The following is an 18696-nucleotide window of genomic DNA, read 5'->3' as shown; positions in this document are numbered from 1 at the left end:
GTCCTGAGGTGTAATAAGGGCAGGCTGAGTAAGCCTTGGAGAGCAAGCCTGTAAGCAGCACTTCGTCCTATCCTGACTCTCTGCCCTGATTGCCCTGATGATTGGCTCCAAGCTGTAAGATGAAATAAACCCTTTCTTCCCCAGTTGATTTTGTCATGATGTTTATCCCAGCTGCATTGCTCTCATAGGCCTGGCAAGGTTGTTTTGGGAGGATTGTGCAAGGACATTGTAACTTTGAGCTAGAAAAGCTGTTGGATGCTCAGAGCTTAGTGCGCTAGCTGCTTTGTGGACAGTTGGAAGATAACAAGAACAACACAAGTGATGGAGGCCTGGCACATGAAGTTTCAGAGGGAAGTTTGAGAGTCACTTAAAGATGCTGTCAGGGGCATAAAATATTTTGAATTAGCAGCCACAGAAATGAAACCCTTTCTTTCTTAGACAGTTGATACTGGTCATCTGGGGCTGGAGAGCTCAGAGTAAGAAGAGAACAGCATCACTGAGGCAGAACCTTTTGAGAGGCGCCCCTCAGAGTCTGCCCACAGAGGCAGTCGTCTTCTGGTACAGTAGTCTTGTAGTACAGCATGGCTGTGCCTCGTGCAGACAGCCAGACTTGGTGTTTGTGTAAGAGTCTCCCAGGTGGTGCTGGTTTTGAAGGCATTAAGGTCATGGAAAGAAGCTGATGCTTACTTGGCACAGTGAGAGGCCATTGGTGAATGTGTAGTCTCCGTTGATGTTGAAGCCCTGGGATTGAATGGGTCATGAAGAGAAGTTAAGGTTTTGGTACACCATGTGGTGGGGTCAGTCCTGAAGAGAGCCTATGAGAGGTATTGGTGAAGGTGCAGCCAGGTTGCATATACCTTCAGCATTTTAGAGAAGCCAGTACCATGGGTCAACCGACCATCAGGGGCAACAGTGGGTATGAAATGGAGCCTGCCTGAGACTAGGAGACAAGCCCTTTGGAGCCTAGAAGACCATGATTCTCGGAAGTCTGACCTGAACTTTATTTACACTAGTGGACTTTGGTTTGCTTTGGTCTTGTTGTCACTGCGCCCTGGTTTTTTCCTCTTGGAATAAGAAAGTATGCGACTTATTTTCTATTTTGCAGGAGTCTACAGTTAAGAAATTTAAAAGAGATTTTGGAGTTTCAGAGAGATTTTGGATATTTTAGAGAGACTATGAACATAGACTCTTAGAGACTTTGGATTTTTTAAATTTTAAATGTGTAGGCACCAAACTCTAGTGCACTCAATTTTATAAAAATTATACCACTAGCTTTAAATATACAGATTAACATATAGTAGATAGTTTTACTATTCCACTATCTCTAATATCATCTAATACCATCTGAATAAAAAATAAACATGAGAGTTAATTGATATCACACATCAAATGTGCTTAACAGATATCTACAAAATATTCCACCAAATGTCCAAAGAATACACATTCTACTCAAGAAAGAAATTTGTAGTTCTAAGTGCCTACATTAAAAAAAAATCAGAAATAACATAAATAAATGGCTTAATGTGACAACTAAAAATTTTGGAAAAACAAGAACAAACCATAACTAAACCTAGTTGATGGCAAGAAATAATGAGAGCAGAAATTAATGAAATAGAAACAAAGAAAAATGCAAAGAGTCAGTGATTCTGAATTTGATCTTTTGAAAGATAAGATCAACCGACCCTTGGCCCAACTAACCAAAATAACAGAGTATCCAAGTAACATAATCTGAAATGAACAGGGAAACATTACATCAGACACCAAAACTTCAGAATTTTGTAATGTAATACTTTAAAAATCTCTAGTCCATTAAAGTTGGAAAACCTCAAAGAAGTGGATGAATTTCTAGACTCAACCAAACTACCAAAATTAAACCAAGAATTAGTCAACAACCTGAGCAAATGAGGAGATTGAAATTGTAATTAAAAAGTCTATCAGATTAAAAAATAAAGTTCAGGATCAGATGGATTCCCAGCAGAATTCTACCAGACATTCAGAGAAGGTTTGCAGTCAGTGTTCTGAAACTATTAAAAAAAGACAGAAACAGAAAGAGCATTCCCCAAACTCCTTCTCTAAAGCCATTTAAAAGTGAGAGACGGAGACAGAGAGACAGACCAACCACCTGACCTTGAGACAGGCCCCAGAGGTAGAGACTTGGACGTGGGTGGTTGGTTAATCATTCCTGGACATGTTGGTGAGACGTTTTGAGAAAGTCAGAATCAGTGGTGAGCATATGGCAGCTCTGTTTTCACCTGTGAAAGGAGAATTTAATTTTTCTTGTGAAATTGAGTATGCTGTTGGCTGATTTAGACTTCTGAGCTGCAGATTCCCTGCCCTTCAGGTTCTGGGATTGGCTCTAGTGTTCCAACATGGGAGACCTCTGACAGGAATCCTTACGCAAGAGCTTCCCTGCTGCCAAAGCTCAACTGCCTCCTTTACCCAATCCTGCTGGTTTCTTATTACACCTTCCTCTCATGCTGTTACAACAAACCTGGGCCCCAAACTCTGACTTAGCAAATGCTTCCCAAAAACTAGATCTGGGGAGGTGGCTCAGGAGATGGCTCAATCAGTAAAGTACCTGTTGCGTAACCACAACTGCCTGAGTTTGGACCCAGAACTAACAGACAAGCTGGGTGTGATTGTGCACACCTGTAACCAGTGCTTGAGAGGGGCTGCAAAGATAGGTGGGCACCAGGGGCTCACTGGCCAGGGACCACCTTGAACAAGGATTGCCTATCAGAGGTGTCTCATGTTGGATTGAAGTTCTTGGACCTTTAAACCTTCAAAAATTTGGGCTGTCCTGGTAAATGTGTGGCCTGTGGTAATGCAGTTCCTGAAAGACATACTGATATGCACTGCTATAGCTGGCAGCAAGTCCTTCCTTGAACAGGGAATTTAGTTAGCATATCTTCCTGTGTTTCTTAAGAATGAGAAAATACTTCCTAGGTGTCGTCCACCAGACTTGTCTCATATCTTAGCATTAGATTACACTCTACAACAAAGATTACTAATTACCTTTTATAGGCATTGTCAGCTTTTCTGGGAGAGAGAATCCTGGGTTTGGGGGCATCTGTTAGCATAGTGGCTAAATTTCTCTGCCCTCCTGTACATGTAGATAGGTGCTTGTCACTTGTGGCTAGTGGTTATATAGAGTTTTCACGTTGGACTTAGGACAGGGTGTGCCCTTTGTTTTCTTTTCCTCTTTGTGCTGGGTAGAGTGGGTCTGTTTAATTCTGAATTTTTAGGTAGAAGCCAAGTGTTGGGGTTGACAGAAGAAGGTTACAGAACATTCAGGTCACTGATAATTATGAGATTGCTTAGGTGTTTCGGGGTGCGCAGTTTTGGGTTTCATGTTTTAGCTTAGCCAATACTTTTTAGGTATTTTTTTTTGTGTGCTAAGTGTATTAAAACTTAACCTTAAATGAGTATGTAGTTCAAGGCCACTCTCTGTCACTTAGTGAATTTGAGGCCAACCTGGACTACACAGTACCTTTCCTCAAAAACAAATTCTCCCAAATGAGAGAAGCTGGGTTTAGGATAAATCCGTCAGAAGTTAATGTAAATAAGCATTTACATTACATGTGGATGGTCTGCTAATATCCTCGGCGTCTGAGGAAGGGTAGCTGCACTGTCAGCAGCTTACTTCCACAGTAAGGGGCACATCAAATGAAAGACACATTTTAGAGAGCCCGACAGCTGGTGTAAGAGGAGGAGAAAATTATCTTGGATGGAAATGAGGAAACATGGTGTATTTATTGCATACTATTTTCTATATAGCTAAAGATACTTGACACAAAACAGAGAAAAGCAAACTCAGAATATATATTTTATAGAAAATAGATACATGAAAAGGTATTTGTTCTATAAAAGAGCGGTTAACCTTAACCTGGGAAAGAAGCTATCAAATTGGGCTTTGGTTAATGGATATAGTAAATTTAATTTTATTTTGTTTTCTGTATATGGATGTTCTGCTTGCATGTATATGTTTGCACCATGTGTGTGCCTGGTGCCTGTGGAAGTCAGAGGAGGGTGTCAGATTCCTCTAGAACTGGAGTTACAGATGGTTGTGAGCTGCCATGTGAGTGCGAGAATCAAACTCAGGTCCTCTGGAAGAGCAGCCAGTGCTCTCAACCACGGTGCTGGTCCCTTTGTGTAAAATTCTCACTAATTTACAAAGAAGAAAATGTAAATGATAAAAACATGAGAAGATACCCAGGCATTAGAATTAGTGGAGTCTAAACATTAAGGAGATTCCAGATATGTCTAACATGAGCAAGTTCTAAAAGTATGAAAATCCAGGAATTCTATCAAGTTGGAAATAGAGGTTCTGGTGCGTACTGCTATGTCAAGGCGGTAGGTGGCCGGTCACGTCAGAAGCAGTGGTCTGGACGGTCTTCTGTGTGCTGTGCGCCACCATGATCTGCTGTCTTCTGTGGTTTTTTTAACCTGTATTTTGCTTGGACCTATGGTTATGTAGTTTTAGCTTTTCAACTAAGAGTTTAAAAACTTTGTAAAGTATTTATGACTTTTAAATTATTTATTTGTTTTTGAGGCATAGTCTCACCCTAGCCAAGACTGACCTGGAACTGTCCAGGTAGCTCAGGCTGGTGGTCCTCTTGCCACAGCCTTCTAAGTTTTTGGATTACAGGCATGAGCCCAGCACTCCTGGCTTTTGTGGGCATTTTTTTTAAGATTTATTTATTTATGTATACAACATTCCTTCCATGTATGCTTGCATGCCAGAAGAGGGCACCAGATCTCATTATAGATGGCTGTGAGCCACCATGTGGTTGCTGGGAATTGAACTCAGGACCTCTGGAAGAGCAGTCAGTGCTCTTAACCTCTGAGCCATCTCTCCAGCCCCCTTTTGTGGGCATTTTTTATAGTATGAAGGATAACTTTCCTTTCATAGCTAGAATTATTTAGGTATTCAGTTAGTGTTTACTTCTGTGACTTTGAATGTTTATATCCTTTTATATGTGTGGCAGTTACTTATTTCATCCAGTTTGAATATAACCCTACAGTCATTCTTCTAGTGGTAGTATGCACATTGTATAAATCTATTTAATTTATTTTGTTTATAACCAAGAAAGATAATGCTGTATGAATTTTTGACTGACATTTTTTATTTAAATTACAGACTAACTGGATCTTCTGGATTTGTAACAGATGGACCTGGGAATTATAAATATAAAACGAAGTGCACATGGCTCATTGAAGGACAGTAAGTAATAATGGCTGACTTTCTTTTAATTTATTTATTATGAGAGCTCATTCTAGCATAAAGTACTTAAGCATGTGTTACTGTTTGTTTCTTGAGACTGTAACTCAGGCTGACCTTGAATTTTGATATTGCTGCTTCAGCCTCCCATGTACTAGATTTGTAGGTGTGAACCACCATGCATTGGTGCTGAAATACCTTTCATTACTAGCTTTTCATTTGGCAAGTGGTTTTACTTTTTAAAATTTACTTTTTGGAGGCCAAGGAGATGGCTCAGTGGGTAAAGTGCATGCTGAGCAAGTCTGGTGATGTGAGTTTAATCCCTGGATCCCACAGTGGAAGGCTGACTCCTGAAAGTTGTCCTCTGACCTCCTGAACATGACCTGAACATGCACACACATACACGCAAATAATAAAATAAGAAATTAAAAATGCCTTTTTTGGGTGCCAGGGACCGAACCTAGGACCTCACTAAGCAACTGCTTTATTATTAATTTATGTTTTTTAAGTTCCAAGTTGACTTAATGTTACAATGAATTATATATACCAGAAGTTTACATATTTTAATTCTCTTAGCTTAAAAAATCAGTTAAAATCTTTTTAATGGTTTGTTTAAATCTTTATACAATAATGCTAATGGGTTATTTTTTTCTGAGTATTGATTTTTATTACAGACAAAATGGTAAGTCAAGCATCAGAATAACTACTGTTGCCTAGTCCCTGGCCCTCTTGTCCTTCCAGCTGTCTGTCTCCTCTCTGGTCTTTCCCCCACCCCCCCAGACAGGGTTTCTCTGTGTAGCTTTGGAGCCTGTCCTGGAACTTGCTCTGTAGACCAGGCTGGCCTCAAACTCACAGAGATCCGCCTGCCTCTGCCTCCCGAGTGCTGGGATTAAAGGCGTGCGCCACCACTGCCCAGTTCTTTTCTCCTCCTTTGTCCTGTCATTTAAGGCAGCTTTGTCAAAGCATTATAGTCTCTGGACAAAACTTCAAAGATTCCAAATAATTATTGCTTGTTTGTTGTGTCTCTGTACTTTTTACCATTTTAGATACTCAAACCAAGAAATATTGTTTGTTAGTTCATTTAAAAGCAACAATTACGACCTACTACATATTAGCAGAAATGCATCGTTTTATTTCTATTGAGACGGGATCACACTGATAAGCACTGCCTGGCATGATGCTCATTGTGTAGACCAGCTGGCTTTGCGCTGTGACAGTTTTCCTGTCTCTGACTTCTGAATACTGGGATTAGAAGTGTGACCACCACACCCAGTTTCTTATGTGGTATTGGGATCAAATCTAGAGCTAAATGCATTCTAGGCAAGCTTTTACCACTTGAGCTAAGTCCCTGGCCCTAAATATCATTTTTATTGAGGAAAAAGATTCCTTATATTTAAAGAAATTTTTAAAAGTAGCATTGTTTTTAGATTTCACAAATCTCTTTCTGGTCAGAACAGATCTTTTTTTGTGTGTTTAAATATGATATGTAATCAAACTTACATATGAATGAGATAGTTCCAGATAGGAGGGAAAGTTAAATATTGGAGAGAAAAATTGATAGGTTTATCTATTTTGGAAAATTTCAGGGATTTTTGTTGAGATGCTGAGCATAGTAAAATACAAAGGTGGGGCTGTAAGGTTTGTGGTAATCATTGAAAGTTAGCAATTGTGAGAGTGGGGAATGTGGAGAGCAGGGAGGATGTCGCTGATACGGTTGCTGAAATTGTCAAAGTGCCGTGTGCAGTGACGAGGGAGACCGGGACTGGAACCAGTCTTCCCATTATGTGACATTCTGCAAGAGAGTCAGTCTAAGTCAGAGTTGATAAACAGTTCCCTTAAGACAGGACTTTTTGGTACAGTGCCATGAAAAGCCAGAGACACTGGTAAATTTAGAAAATGTGTGTTGTAAAGTGATGTGTTATGAAATCTTAAGTAAGATGAGTAAGGAAAGAAATGTAAAAATTGAAGGACTTGTGTTGTTCAATGTTAAAAACAAGACTGTAAACATTCTTATTAGGCCCATGAAGTCTGAGCCAGTGCCTCTTTTGTTTAATGTCCACTTATACAAATACTAAATAGATCTCCAACAAATGTAGGAATGCTGTTTATATTTATATGTTTATATTATATATTATTATAAATTCTTTAAAAATCTGTCTTAGTATCTAATGTTATGATTATTATAAATTACTTATTTTTCTAGGCCAAACAGAATAATGAGACTTCGTTTCAATCATTTTGCTACAGAATGTAGCTGGGACCATTTATATGTTTATGATGGGGACTCAATTTATGCACCTCTGATTGCTGCCTTTAGGTAAGCTCATCCATTATCTGATCTCTGAATTTAAATGTGTCTCCAGGATTGACTCCATACTGGATTTACTTTTATCATTCCATAACATTTATTACATGGAGTAAGTACTAGTTCTGTCCCTGGCATGGTCTCTTCACTTGTTATTTATGTACTGGGTCATTTTCTGTGTATGCTACAATGTCGCCGAGGTTAACCTGAACCTCTTGTCTCCACCTCTCAAGTGCAACAAGTACAGGCTTGCACCACCATACTGGACTCGTTTCAGGTGGTAAATGGCTGGAGCAGCAGCTAAGAGCTCATATCTTGAACGGCAAGTAAGAGGCAGAGAATGGCATATTGGGGATGGCGGGAGGCTTTGAAACCTCAAGCTCAACCCCAATGACACACTTTCTCCAATAAGGCCTCACCTCCTAATCCTTCCCAGATAGCCACCAAGTGGGGGCCACGTATTATGCCGAAGCCTATTATGGGTGACATCTCCTTCAAACCACCAGAGGGACCCACCCTGAATATGGATTGGGTTTTCATAGACTTGGGGCCAAGATGAATTAAAGGGGAAATGGGAGAAAATGAGTAAAATTTCCCAAATGCTTCCTGACTGCTGTGAGCCGAGGAACTTACCTGCTGTACCCTCCCGTGATGATGGGCTGAAATTCCTGAAACCAAAATAAATCTGTTTCTCTTAAGTTTTGTTATCGCTTATTTTTCAAGGCAGGATGTCATGTAACCTCAGCTGTACTTAAACTCAACGCAGCCAGTGATTACCTTGAATCTACCTCCCGAGTGCTAGGATTGTAGGCATGTGCCTCCAAGCCTGTTGGCTCTTAGATTGTTTTTCTCAGGTGTTTTGTTATAGTGATAAGCCTGGCTGATACACTAGAAAATGTACACAGTACAGTTGGTGAGGTCGGCTTATGCTTCAGATGCAGTCGAGATCCCGTGTTAGCTTGGGACAGCTATGCTGAGTTTCTGGTTTATGAGGAAAATACCTTTAGTACTGTGATTTTTCAAAACTGGTTCCAGGGCTAGAGAGATGGCTAGTTGGCAAAGCATGAAGACTCCTGAACCCAGTAGTACCTGCCAGTGTCCTCAGCACTTGGAGGGAGGAGGTGAACAAGTAGTTCCTGAATTGATGAACTTCAGACTTGAGACTCCCTATCTCAAAAAAATAAAAAAATGGAGCTGGAGAGATGGCTCAGTGGTTAAGAGTGCTGACTGCCCAACCTTATAAATGCACAGCCCTTCATTGTTTCAAGGGAGTTTACTACAAATAGAATATCCTCCAGTCAAAAATATGAAATGACCCCAAATCCATAGCTTTTTGTGTGTTTACATGATGCCACAAATAGAAAATGTCACACTATGAAACCTTATTTCTTAAAATTATTAAAGATACTGTATAAACTTACTTTTAGACTATGTGTATGAGGAATACGATATATAAGTTTTTTGTTTAGACTTAGAAATATCCCAAAGGTATTTTATTTTGTGTATATACATACTCCCAAATATTAAAACCCTGAAATTTGCAACATGTCTGTTCTAACACTTTTAAATAAAGGATATTCATCTTCTGTTCATGAAACCAGTGAAAACACAATGAGAGATTGTATTGGTTTGCTTTCTCTTGCTGTGATTTACAGAAGAAAGAGTTTATTCAGGCTTATGGCTCCAGAGGAAAAGTCCTTCCTGGCTGGGAGGCGTGGCAGTAAGCAGTAAGTATGGCAACTGGAGCTCACGGGCTTTATCATAAGCACAGAGCAGAGTGCTAGTTGGAATACGTGAGGCTTTTTACGCCAAGCCTGCCCACTTGACGGGCCTTACCTCCCCTAACTGTTTCCAACAGCACCACCAAACCAGGGACCAAGTCTTCAAATGCCTGACACTATGGGTAACATTGCTTATTTAAACCACCAATATGGCTAATAGTTTCACCTAAATGTCTGATCAAAAGTCACTTCACCTCTTTCCAGCCCTCCTCTCTCTTTCCAAAGCAGCACTTTCTGTCCATTTCCTATGTTGTTGCCTGCACTGAATTACCTCTGAGTGGTATTGTGTGTATACACACCCTTGTGTGGTACTCTGTAATAGGCTTCCATGAATTCCATGAGGACAAAGACATTGTCTTGTTCATTGTTGTATTCCTGGTATCTAGAACAATGCCTCAAGTGTGTTAAATATTTAGTAGTTTTTTTAAAATTGGATTTTTATTTTACAAATTTGTTTGCATGTATACATGTATGTGCACCACATTATTGCTTTGTTCCTTCCTGCAGAGGCCAAGAAGAGGGCAAATTGCCTAGAATTGGAGTTACAGGTAGTAGATGCTGGGAACAGAACCCAGGTGATTTGCAAGTGCTCCTCCTAACCAATGAGCCTTCTCTCCAGCTCAAGCACTTAGTGTTTATTAACTGATGCATAGTAGAAAATGTGCCCTTGCGTACTGTCAGAATCTTAGCATTCCTGTTTTATCTTCAGACTAAAATTTTAGTGAGGACTGGAGAGGTGGCTCAGTTGTTAAATTGCTTATCACACGAACATGAAGATCTAAATTTAGATCTCACATAAAAAACCAGGTGTGGTTTGTGAGCATGTTGATTGCAATGTTGAGGGAGGCAGAAACAAGAGAATGCCAGGAGCTGGTTGATCAGCCCGTCTAGCCAATCAGTGAGCTCAGTAAGATCCTACCTCAAAAAATGAGGTGAGCCATCTGGTGGCTCTAATTCCAGCGCTCAAGAGGCAGGGTAGGTGGGTCTTTGAGAATTCCGGCCATCCTGGTTTGCCTTGTGAGTTCCAGGCCAGCCAGCACCACAAAGCAAAACTCTGTCTCTAAAGAAAAAAGTGGAGAGTGAATGAAGATACCTGATAGTGACTTCTGGCTTCTACATGCATACTCACATGTAACCCTCCCAACAGGTACAGACAACATGCACACACACGTGTTCACACACAAATTAAATGAAAAGCCCCATTCTCTTCTTATGTTCACTCCCTGTTTATGTACTCTTCCAGTCACTTTTATGTGCATTCACCTAAGTGCAGGTGCACTAGGCCAGTTGTTTGCTGTGTGCCTCCCTGCTCTACCTGTATATTGTCTTCACAAGCCTCTTGTTAGTCTTACAGACCTAGATTTGTATCGACTCATTTAATCAACTCCTATGAATGACCAGTGAGGTGATTTTTTTTTACCTGTTGTCATATAAACAGTGCTGTAGTAAGATTCATTGTTTTTCTGTGAATATGAGAAAGTATCTCTTTTACAAAGAGAATTTCTAGGCCAGTCAGTGAGCTTTTAAGATGGTCATAGCCCTGCTGAAATAGGAATTTACCTGGTGTAACCTTCAGAAAAGTGAGGGTTCTAAGGGTTGAGTGAGTGAAAGGGAGAGGGTAATAGGGGACAAGTTGTTTATTCATTGGGTAGAGTTGTATGTGTGGAGCATATTACATGGCATTTGGTATTGATTGATTGGTGGCAGTGATCGTAGTGAATTGATAAACGTGAAAAATAATTAACCTTGGGAGTATATCATTTATTAAACTAGCAATACCAACATCTTCCTTGCTGTTGGTAATGTGAGATGGGTGTGGATACTTTTATTCTGTATTGAGATTTCAAGTTATCATACATATTTACTTGGAACTCACTATGTAGACCATGCTAGTCTCAAACTCACAGACATCTCTGTAGCTGCCTCCTGAGTACAGGAGTTAAAGGCATGTGACACCATTCCCAGCCTTCAAGTTAACATATATCTTTTAGAAAACAAGTTGGTATGGTTTTATGGGCCAAATATCTTAAAAATGGTAGTTTCTGATTCAGTAATTCTTTACTTCACGTGAATTTACTGGCACCCACCGAATACTTTGAATATTATTTACTGGGCTCTTACTAAGATCCCAGGGAGAGCTTTTTAGAGCCTTCAGAGACAGAAATGCTTCTTGTGTACTGTTTGTAAAGTGGGACATAAAATGTATGTTACCAGTTGAGCAAAGAATATGCATCTGAAAGCTAATAGTATAAGGATTATAGATTCAGTTCACTTTTCTATTTATATTTTTATATAAACCATTTATAAAATATACATACTGAGACATAAAACTTTTATAAATGGTTTATATAAAAATATAAATAGAAAAGTGATGCATATTACTATATATCTAGTATCTATTAACATATATAGTAAGTAATATATGATAGTAGGTGTATCATGTAATACGATACATATTACTAAATAAACATATATAAAATATTTTCTCTTTCAGCAGTACATATTTGGTAATTATCAGTTCATATCTTGTTATTTATGTGATTGTAGAGTCTTGCTTGAGACGATCATAAAAAGTTTTATAACGACAACAAAAAATCCAAAGTCATTGGTTTCAAATTGTTTTAGAAGCTGGGCATTGGTAGTGCATGCTTGTAATCCCAGCACTCAGGAGGGAAGATGTGGGGGGGGTGTCTGTGAGTTTGAGGCCAGCTAGAGGTACGTTCAGACTCTGTCAGAACACAGGAACAGAAGACCAAACAAACAGCAGTGGCAACAACAGACTAGAGGAAGCCCAGCAGACTCAGGGCTGCTTCTCAGCAGATCCACGACTGACTAGACTTAGATTGAAAATTGTAGAGATGAATTCTGTTGAAATTGCTGTAATTTGGTCTGTGTTTGCATTCCAGTGGCCTCATTGTTCCTGAAAGAGATGGCAATGAGACGGCCCCGGAGGTCACTGTCACTTCAGGTTATGCACTGCTTCATTTTTTCAGTGATGCTGCTTATAATCTGACTGGATTTAATATCACTTACAAGTAAGATTTTTAGATTTAATATTTTTGATAATATTCAAAAGCCTTTTAATAATGCTAGTGTGTTGGGGCTTACAGCAAGTCAGGTATCTTGCTAAAAATTAATATGGACTTTGTTAACTAATATTTTTTTAAATATTCACTGTTTTTGTCATTGTATAATTGAGGGAACGGAAGCTAAAAGGTTAAACAAATGTCAGCCCCAGTGGTTGGGACCACAGTTTCTAGTCTTGTCTCTGAGCATCTCCTGGAAGAGAGGGGCATTCTTCTTGCTGCTGGAAGAAAATGTCAGCCGTTTGCTTTGTGCATTTAACAAAGACTGGTAGTGTCTCAGCAATAATCAGTAGTAGAAGTCTTTATTCTTAAACTGTTATAATAAACCAGTAATTCAGTCCTTTAAAAAGTCTGAACTATGTCATGTCAAAGTTATCAATACTGTTATCTTAAGTCATGTTATGAGACACAGTTAAACTCATGAAGTTTACTGCTCTTCTCTGTCTGACATGAGTTGATAAAGTTACTAAAGATCTTTAACTTTATCACTGGGCAGTAATCTTAAATTCTACTAATTCTCAGAGTCTTTACAGAGAACTGTGTACCATGAATATATCGGCAGTTCATTGGATTCCTTTCTTTCTGCCATTTCCCAACATGAACTTGGCACTTTCGTAGAACTCATTAGTAATGAGCTACCAGGAAGAATAGGATCCTGGTTCCCAACCTAGAGCCAAGTCTGAGTGATTTTGCACAAATCTCTTTTGTTTTGTAATTACTCTAACTTTTTGAGTTATTTATTCTTATCTTCTTCATATGTAAATCCAATAGAGTTGATGTGATTTCATTACTTAAACCTTGGGCTCTAGCTACACAGAGCTCAGTAAGTACACATGGGCTAAATGGTAAGTCCTGTGGTTATACTTGTGACTGAATTGAAGACAATCAGACCCTTAAGCTGTGTAGGAGAAGGTTCTGATTACAATTGAAGTGTTGCTTTTATTGACTTAGTTTTCTCCTCTCTGTAGTTTTGACATGTGTCCGAATAATTGCTCAGGCCGAGGAGAATGCAAGAACAGCAACAGCAGCAATACTGTCGAATGTGAATGCTCTGAGAACTGGAAAGGGGAGTCGTGTGACATTCCTCATTGTACAGACAACTGTGGCTTTCCTCACCGAGGCATCTGTAATGCAAGTGATGTCAGAGGGTGCTCCTGCTCCCCCCACTGGCAGGGTAGGAGCTGTCCTTTCGGTCTCAGAGATTGTAGTTTAGGGAACCTTAAGGGAGTTTATTTTAGCAGCTGTGTGTTTTATGTTAATATGTATCAGATGGCATTCAAGCATTCACCTCCCTTTATCCAGATTCTTTAAAATTTACACCTGTGTGGTTGTTAATTGATATCCTTAGAATTCTGGAAAGGTTTGACATGTCGTTTGTAACTCATTCATGAAAATTAGGGACCATGGTCTCATGTTAGAGGGGCAGAGAATGAAGCTGAGAGCTAGGGGAGAGCTAGTCTCTTCCATCTGTTCAGCTCCTGAGTTTACCAGAAGATAGATTTAGATCTGTCATTATATTTTAACCATAAGGTCTTTCCCACTTGAATTGATAACCCCTTGGTCGGCCCTTTCCCCTAAGAGCTTCTTAAGCAAGATTTTTACTGAAAATTTAATCTGAATATTGCCAAGTCATCAGGAACTGTATGATACTAAATTTTGCTAGGGAGTGATTGATTTTGGTCAGTATCGTGAAGAAATTAAAAACACCAGTTAGGTGCTAAAGGTTATTGGTTAAGCTTATTGGTTAAGAACACTGGCTGCTCTTCGAGAGGACCTAGGTTTGATTCCCAGCACCCACATAGCAGCTCACAACATCTGTAACTCCAGTTCCCAGGGATCCAATGCCTTTTTCTTGCCTCAGTGGGCAACAGTAAGGCAAGTGGTACATAGGCATACATGTAAGCAAAACACTCATACATGCAAAAAATTATAAAACCCCACGAGTTAAAGATGTTGGATGCTTAAATGCTAAAGGAACCTCTATTCTTTGAATATTCTTTGCATTTAGATTAGAATTTGGAAAATTATAAACTTTTATGCTGCATTTTGTGAAACTATTTGTTTTGTTGTTTGTTTTAATTAGGTCCTGGGTGTTCAGTTCCTGTGCCAGCTAACCAGTCTTTCTGGATTCGAGAGGAGTATTCTGATGTAAAGCTCCCCAGAGCCTCTCATAAAGCTGTGGTCAATGGGAATATAATGTGGGTTGTTGGCGGATATATGTTCAACCACTCAGATTATAGCATGGTTTTAGCGTAAGTGGCTTTATAATTTAAAATTTTTTATATATTACTACTGTGTGTATATATGATGGGGGTGGTGGTGAAAGTGTGTGTGTGCCATGGTGTGTAAGTAGTATGTGCCATGGTGTATAAGTGGTGATCAAAAGACAACTTTGTGGAGCTGGTTTTCTCCTTCATCTTTACATGAGTTTGGGGTATTTAGTGCAGGTTGCCAGGTTTGTAATGCTCTACTCTCTCAGCTCTGTAAATGGTTTAAATGCTTTTGTAAGAAACTTAGGTTTACACTTTAAAAAAAACTAAGGCATAAAAATAATAAAAAAGACAAGAAATCTTAAGTAATTACTGAGAAAAAAAATCTCTGCTTAAACTCTGCGTGTGTGTGTGTGTATGTGTGTGTATGTTGATGCCTTAGGGTTTCTGTTGCAGCGAGGAGATACCATGACAATTCTTAAAAAGGAGAACATTAAAAAAAAAAAAAAACCCAAAACACTTTAAATTGGGGCTGGCTTACAGTTTGAGAGGTCTAGTCCATTATCATCATGGGGGGAAGTTTGACTGACTGCAGGCAGACAAGGTGCTAGCTATGAGTTCTACGTCTGAATCCACAGGCAGCAGGAAGAAAATGCCCCAATTGGTATGACTTGAGCATCTGATACCTCAAAGCCTGTCCCCAATCTCACACTTCCTCCAACAAGGCCACACCTCCCAGTAGTGCCACTCCTTATGAGCTTCTGGTGCCATTTTCATTTAAACCACCACAGTTGATGATTTAAAATTGAGAGTTCCAAAGAATTCATTGACATGATAACAATTTATCTTTTTAAGATACTGTCTCTGATATTTTGCTTTAGATATATAGTGGGTTATATAAATAGAAGTTACTCAGTATTTTAATAATTTTCATATGTCAGATGATTTCATAAACTGCCTTTGTCTAATAATTTCCAGGGTGTGAAGTCTGTGCTTATTTGAAGGTAGACTATACATTATCACATTAGAATTAGCTTTGGAGTGTTAGATTTCAAGAAGAGATTTATAAATACTTAATTTGTAAATGCTGTATTTTATAGTCTGTAAAATTTTCTATGCATTTTCTATTAGTGATTATAAAGCACTAGCAATCACCTTACAATGAGTAGGACTATGGCAGTATGGTTTAGTGTCTTTGTTGCTGTTCTATTGCTTTGAACACCATGACCAAGGCAGAAGAAAGCATTTAATTAAGGACTTGCTTACAGTTTCAGAGAGCTTACTCTGGGACCATCATGGCAGGGAGCATGGCAGCAGGCAGTCATAGCACTGTAGCAGTAGCTGAGAACTTAACACCTCATCCACAAGCAAGCATGGTGTGTGTGTGTGTGTGGAGCGGGGGTGGAGGGAGGAAGGCAGAGACTGGGCCTTGCATAGGCTTTTGAAATCTCAAAGTTCACTCCCAGTGACATTATCTGATAAGGCCATACATACCTCCTAATCCTTTCCAGAACATTTCCATCAATTAAGGGCCAAATGTTCAAATATATGAACCTATTAGAGCCATTCTCAGTCAAACTGTCACATATAGTTTTGGAACCACCCCAGATATAGTCATTAAAACACACACAGTAATTTAGGACAGTGAAATAAAACCTTATAAAATTGATGGAAAGCTTTAATATTCTGAAACAAGTTTAATGATAAGAAAGTGATGTGCATCATGAAAGAACGGTCTACTAGACAAACTCAGAAATGAAATGATCAAAGTTAACAATTCTAAAAATAATTTCAGAATTGAAGACAAATGTGAAAGGAGACACATATAGATGCTGCCTCGGAAAAGGAATATTGAGACAGGAATCTTAAATCATATAGAAAAAATAAAAGATCTTTTTGTAGCACGAGTAATAAAACCCAGAGACAGATATTGGGGTTCAATCTGAAGATCAGAAAAGCAAAGCAGCAAAGCCCCTAGAAAACTCTTAACCTCTATAAAATCTTGAGACTTAAAGAGAGTGCGTTCCTGCTCATCCCATTTTACATTCCTCTCTAGGGCTGGATTAAAGGTGTGCACCACCGCCCAACCTCTATGGCTTACTAGTGTGGCTTCTGGGATTAAAGGTGTGTGTGTGCCACCACTGCCTGGCCTGTGTGGCCAACTAGTATGGCTGTTTTGTGTTCTGATCTTCAAACAAGCTTTATTTTTTAAAATACAAATGAATATCACTACTTTTTTTTTTTTTACATTTCCATGTTAATTTTGTGTGTGAGAACTCATGTGCCATAGCACTTGTGTGGCAGTCAGAGAATGACTGGAAACTCCATTCCCTGCCTCCTCCCTGTAGGTCACACTCTCTCAGGGTCACACCCAGGTCATCAGACTTCGCAGCAGAGTGCTTTTTCCCTCTGTGCCATCTTTCTGGACTAAGAAATTTTTTTCATTGCTAACTATAGTTAAAAACACGGTATGTAAAACCAACAAGAGAAACTAAACAGTAGCAAAAACAAACAAACAAACAAAAAACCCCAGTCTGACTATGTATTCCTGAGCACCGTGAACAACACTGCAGTGAGCTCTAAGGCTTTTCTTTTGCCTGTGTGTCTTAAACTTACTGTTGAGGACATTGGCAATTTGAAAATAATGATAGGTAGAAGGAGAAAAAAAGCCCTAAGGAAACAATTTAGGATGTAGCCCGGAGGTGGGGCTCTTGCCTTGCACATACAAGACCTAGATTATATATATATCTACCATCTCCAAAGAATAAAAAGTAATTTTAAAGCAAGCTCTTCCAGAAAAGCTTGTGTTCTCTTTTTAGTCCAAAGATTTAGAAAGACAAAATTTTAATAGTAATGTCTGTATGCCAGCCACATACCACAAAAATCTAGCCCTGGCCTCATCTGTGCCTGTAAAGTAAAGAGCCGGGATGTCCATCCTTGCCAGAATATAGTGAGATACCCTAGCTATTAGGATTAGTACCAGAGACACCAAATAGGGAGATAGGACTTTCAGCTCTACCAGGCAAAAAATAAAGCTTCCACCCTGCAATGCCAAGAGAGGCCATGTAGGGAACTTGGACTTTTACCCCCCACTGGCAGTAATAGCAGTAATAAGTTAACCTTCTCCATCCCACTGGAGTGGTCTCAGAGAAGGTCTGCTATAATAGAAGATACAGAGTCTCACAGCGCGATATACAAAATTTGCTCAACCAAGAGCTGATACAATCTCAGTTTGAATGAGGAAAAAAGCAGTTAAAGAGACAATGACATTGGGTGACATACTTGAGAATTATCTGACAAGGAATTTAAAGGCAAACATCTTAAAAATACTACAACTAGCAGCTGCACATATAAAAATCAAGTGAAAGGATAGAAAATATCACCAAAAAATTTAGAGAACATAGAGAATATCAGAGGCCAGGTTAAGGTACTTGATCCACAGGCCTGATGACCCAAGACCCACATGGATGGAAGAAAGAATGGACTCATGAAAGTTGTCAAGGCACATTCTTCTTGGTGGCTTGGCAAATATACACTCTTGCTCCAAATAAATAAATGTAATAATAATAATAAAAAGTATTAAGTGGAGGGGATGGAAAGACTGCTGAGCTATTAGGAGCACTTAATCCTGGTAACAGCCACTTGGGACTTCAGTTCTAGAGCATCTAGCGCCCTCTTGTGGCCTATGCAGGCACTGCAGGATGTGGAGTACACGGACATGTACACATAGCATAAAAATGAAGGCTAAAGAAAAACAATTACAACTTGAGGACACTTCATTTTGCCAGCACCAAATCAGCTTCTTTGTGTTGTTGTTTGTTTTTTTAACTCTTTACTCTTTTGGCTCTTTGTTCTTTGGGATCCTACCAGCCAGCTCAGAAATAAATCACACAACACGGAGGCTTATTCTTATGAATGCCCAGCCTTAACTTGGCTTTTTAGCCAGCTTTTCTTAAATTATCCCGACTACCATTTGCTTCTGGGATTTTACCTTTCTCTATTTCTGTATATCTTTTCTTCCCTTTATTCTGTGTCTGGCTGGGTGACTGGATGGCTGGCCACTTCTTTCCTTGCTCCTTCCTCCCTTTCCCCC

At 39.3% G+C, this 18696-nt stretch overlaps 1 protein-coding gene across 2 annotated transcripts in view; it reads left to right on the top strand.

Moving 5' to 3' along the window:
• Nucleotides 1-18696, top strand: part of Atrn (attractin) — a 142936-nt gene that overhangs the window by 21235 nt on the left and 103005 nt on the right. For both annotated transcript variants that reach the window (XM_038329374.2, XM_038329375.2), the window contains exons 2-6: nucleotides 5141-5224; nucleotides 7425-7538; nucleotides 12214-12342; nucleotides 13362-13567; nucleotides 14477-14645. In XM_038329374.2, the coding sequence (XP_038185302.1) occupies nucleotides 5141-5224; nucleotides 7425-7538; nucleotides 12214-12342; nucleotides 13362-13567; nucleotides 14477-14645 (702 nt within the window). The remainder of the gene's footprint in view (nucleotides 1-5140; nucleotides 5225-7424; nucleotides 7539-12213; nucleotides 12343-13361; nucleotides 13568-14476; nucleotides 14646-18696) is intronic.

Source organism: Arvicola amphibius, chromosome 5 (assembly GCF_903992535.2).
Source record: "Arvicola amphibius chromosome 5, mArvAmp1.2, whole genome shotgun sequence".
In the NCBI taxonomy this organism is placed as follows: domain Eukaryota; kingdom Metazoa; phylum Chordata; class Mammalia; order Rodentia; family Cricetidae; genus Arvicola; species Arvicola amphibius.
The sequence above is the reverse complement of the archived record's forward strand: the minus strand, read 5'-3'. Positions and strand labels throughout refer to the sequence as shown.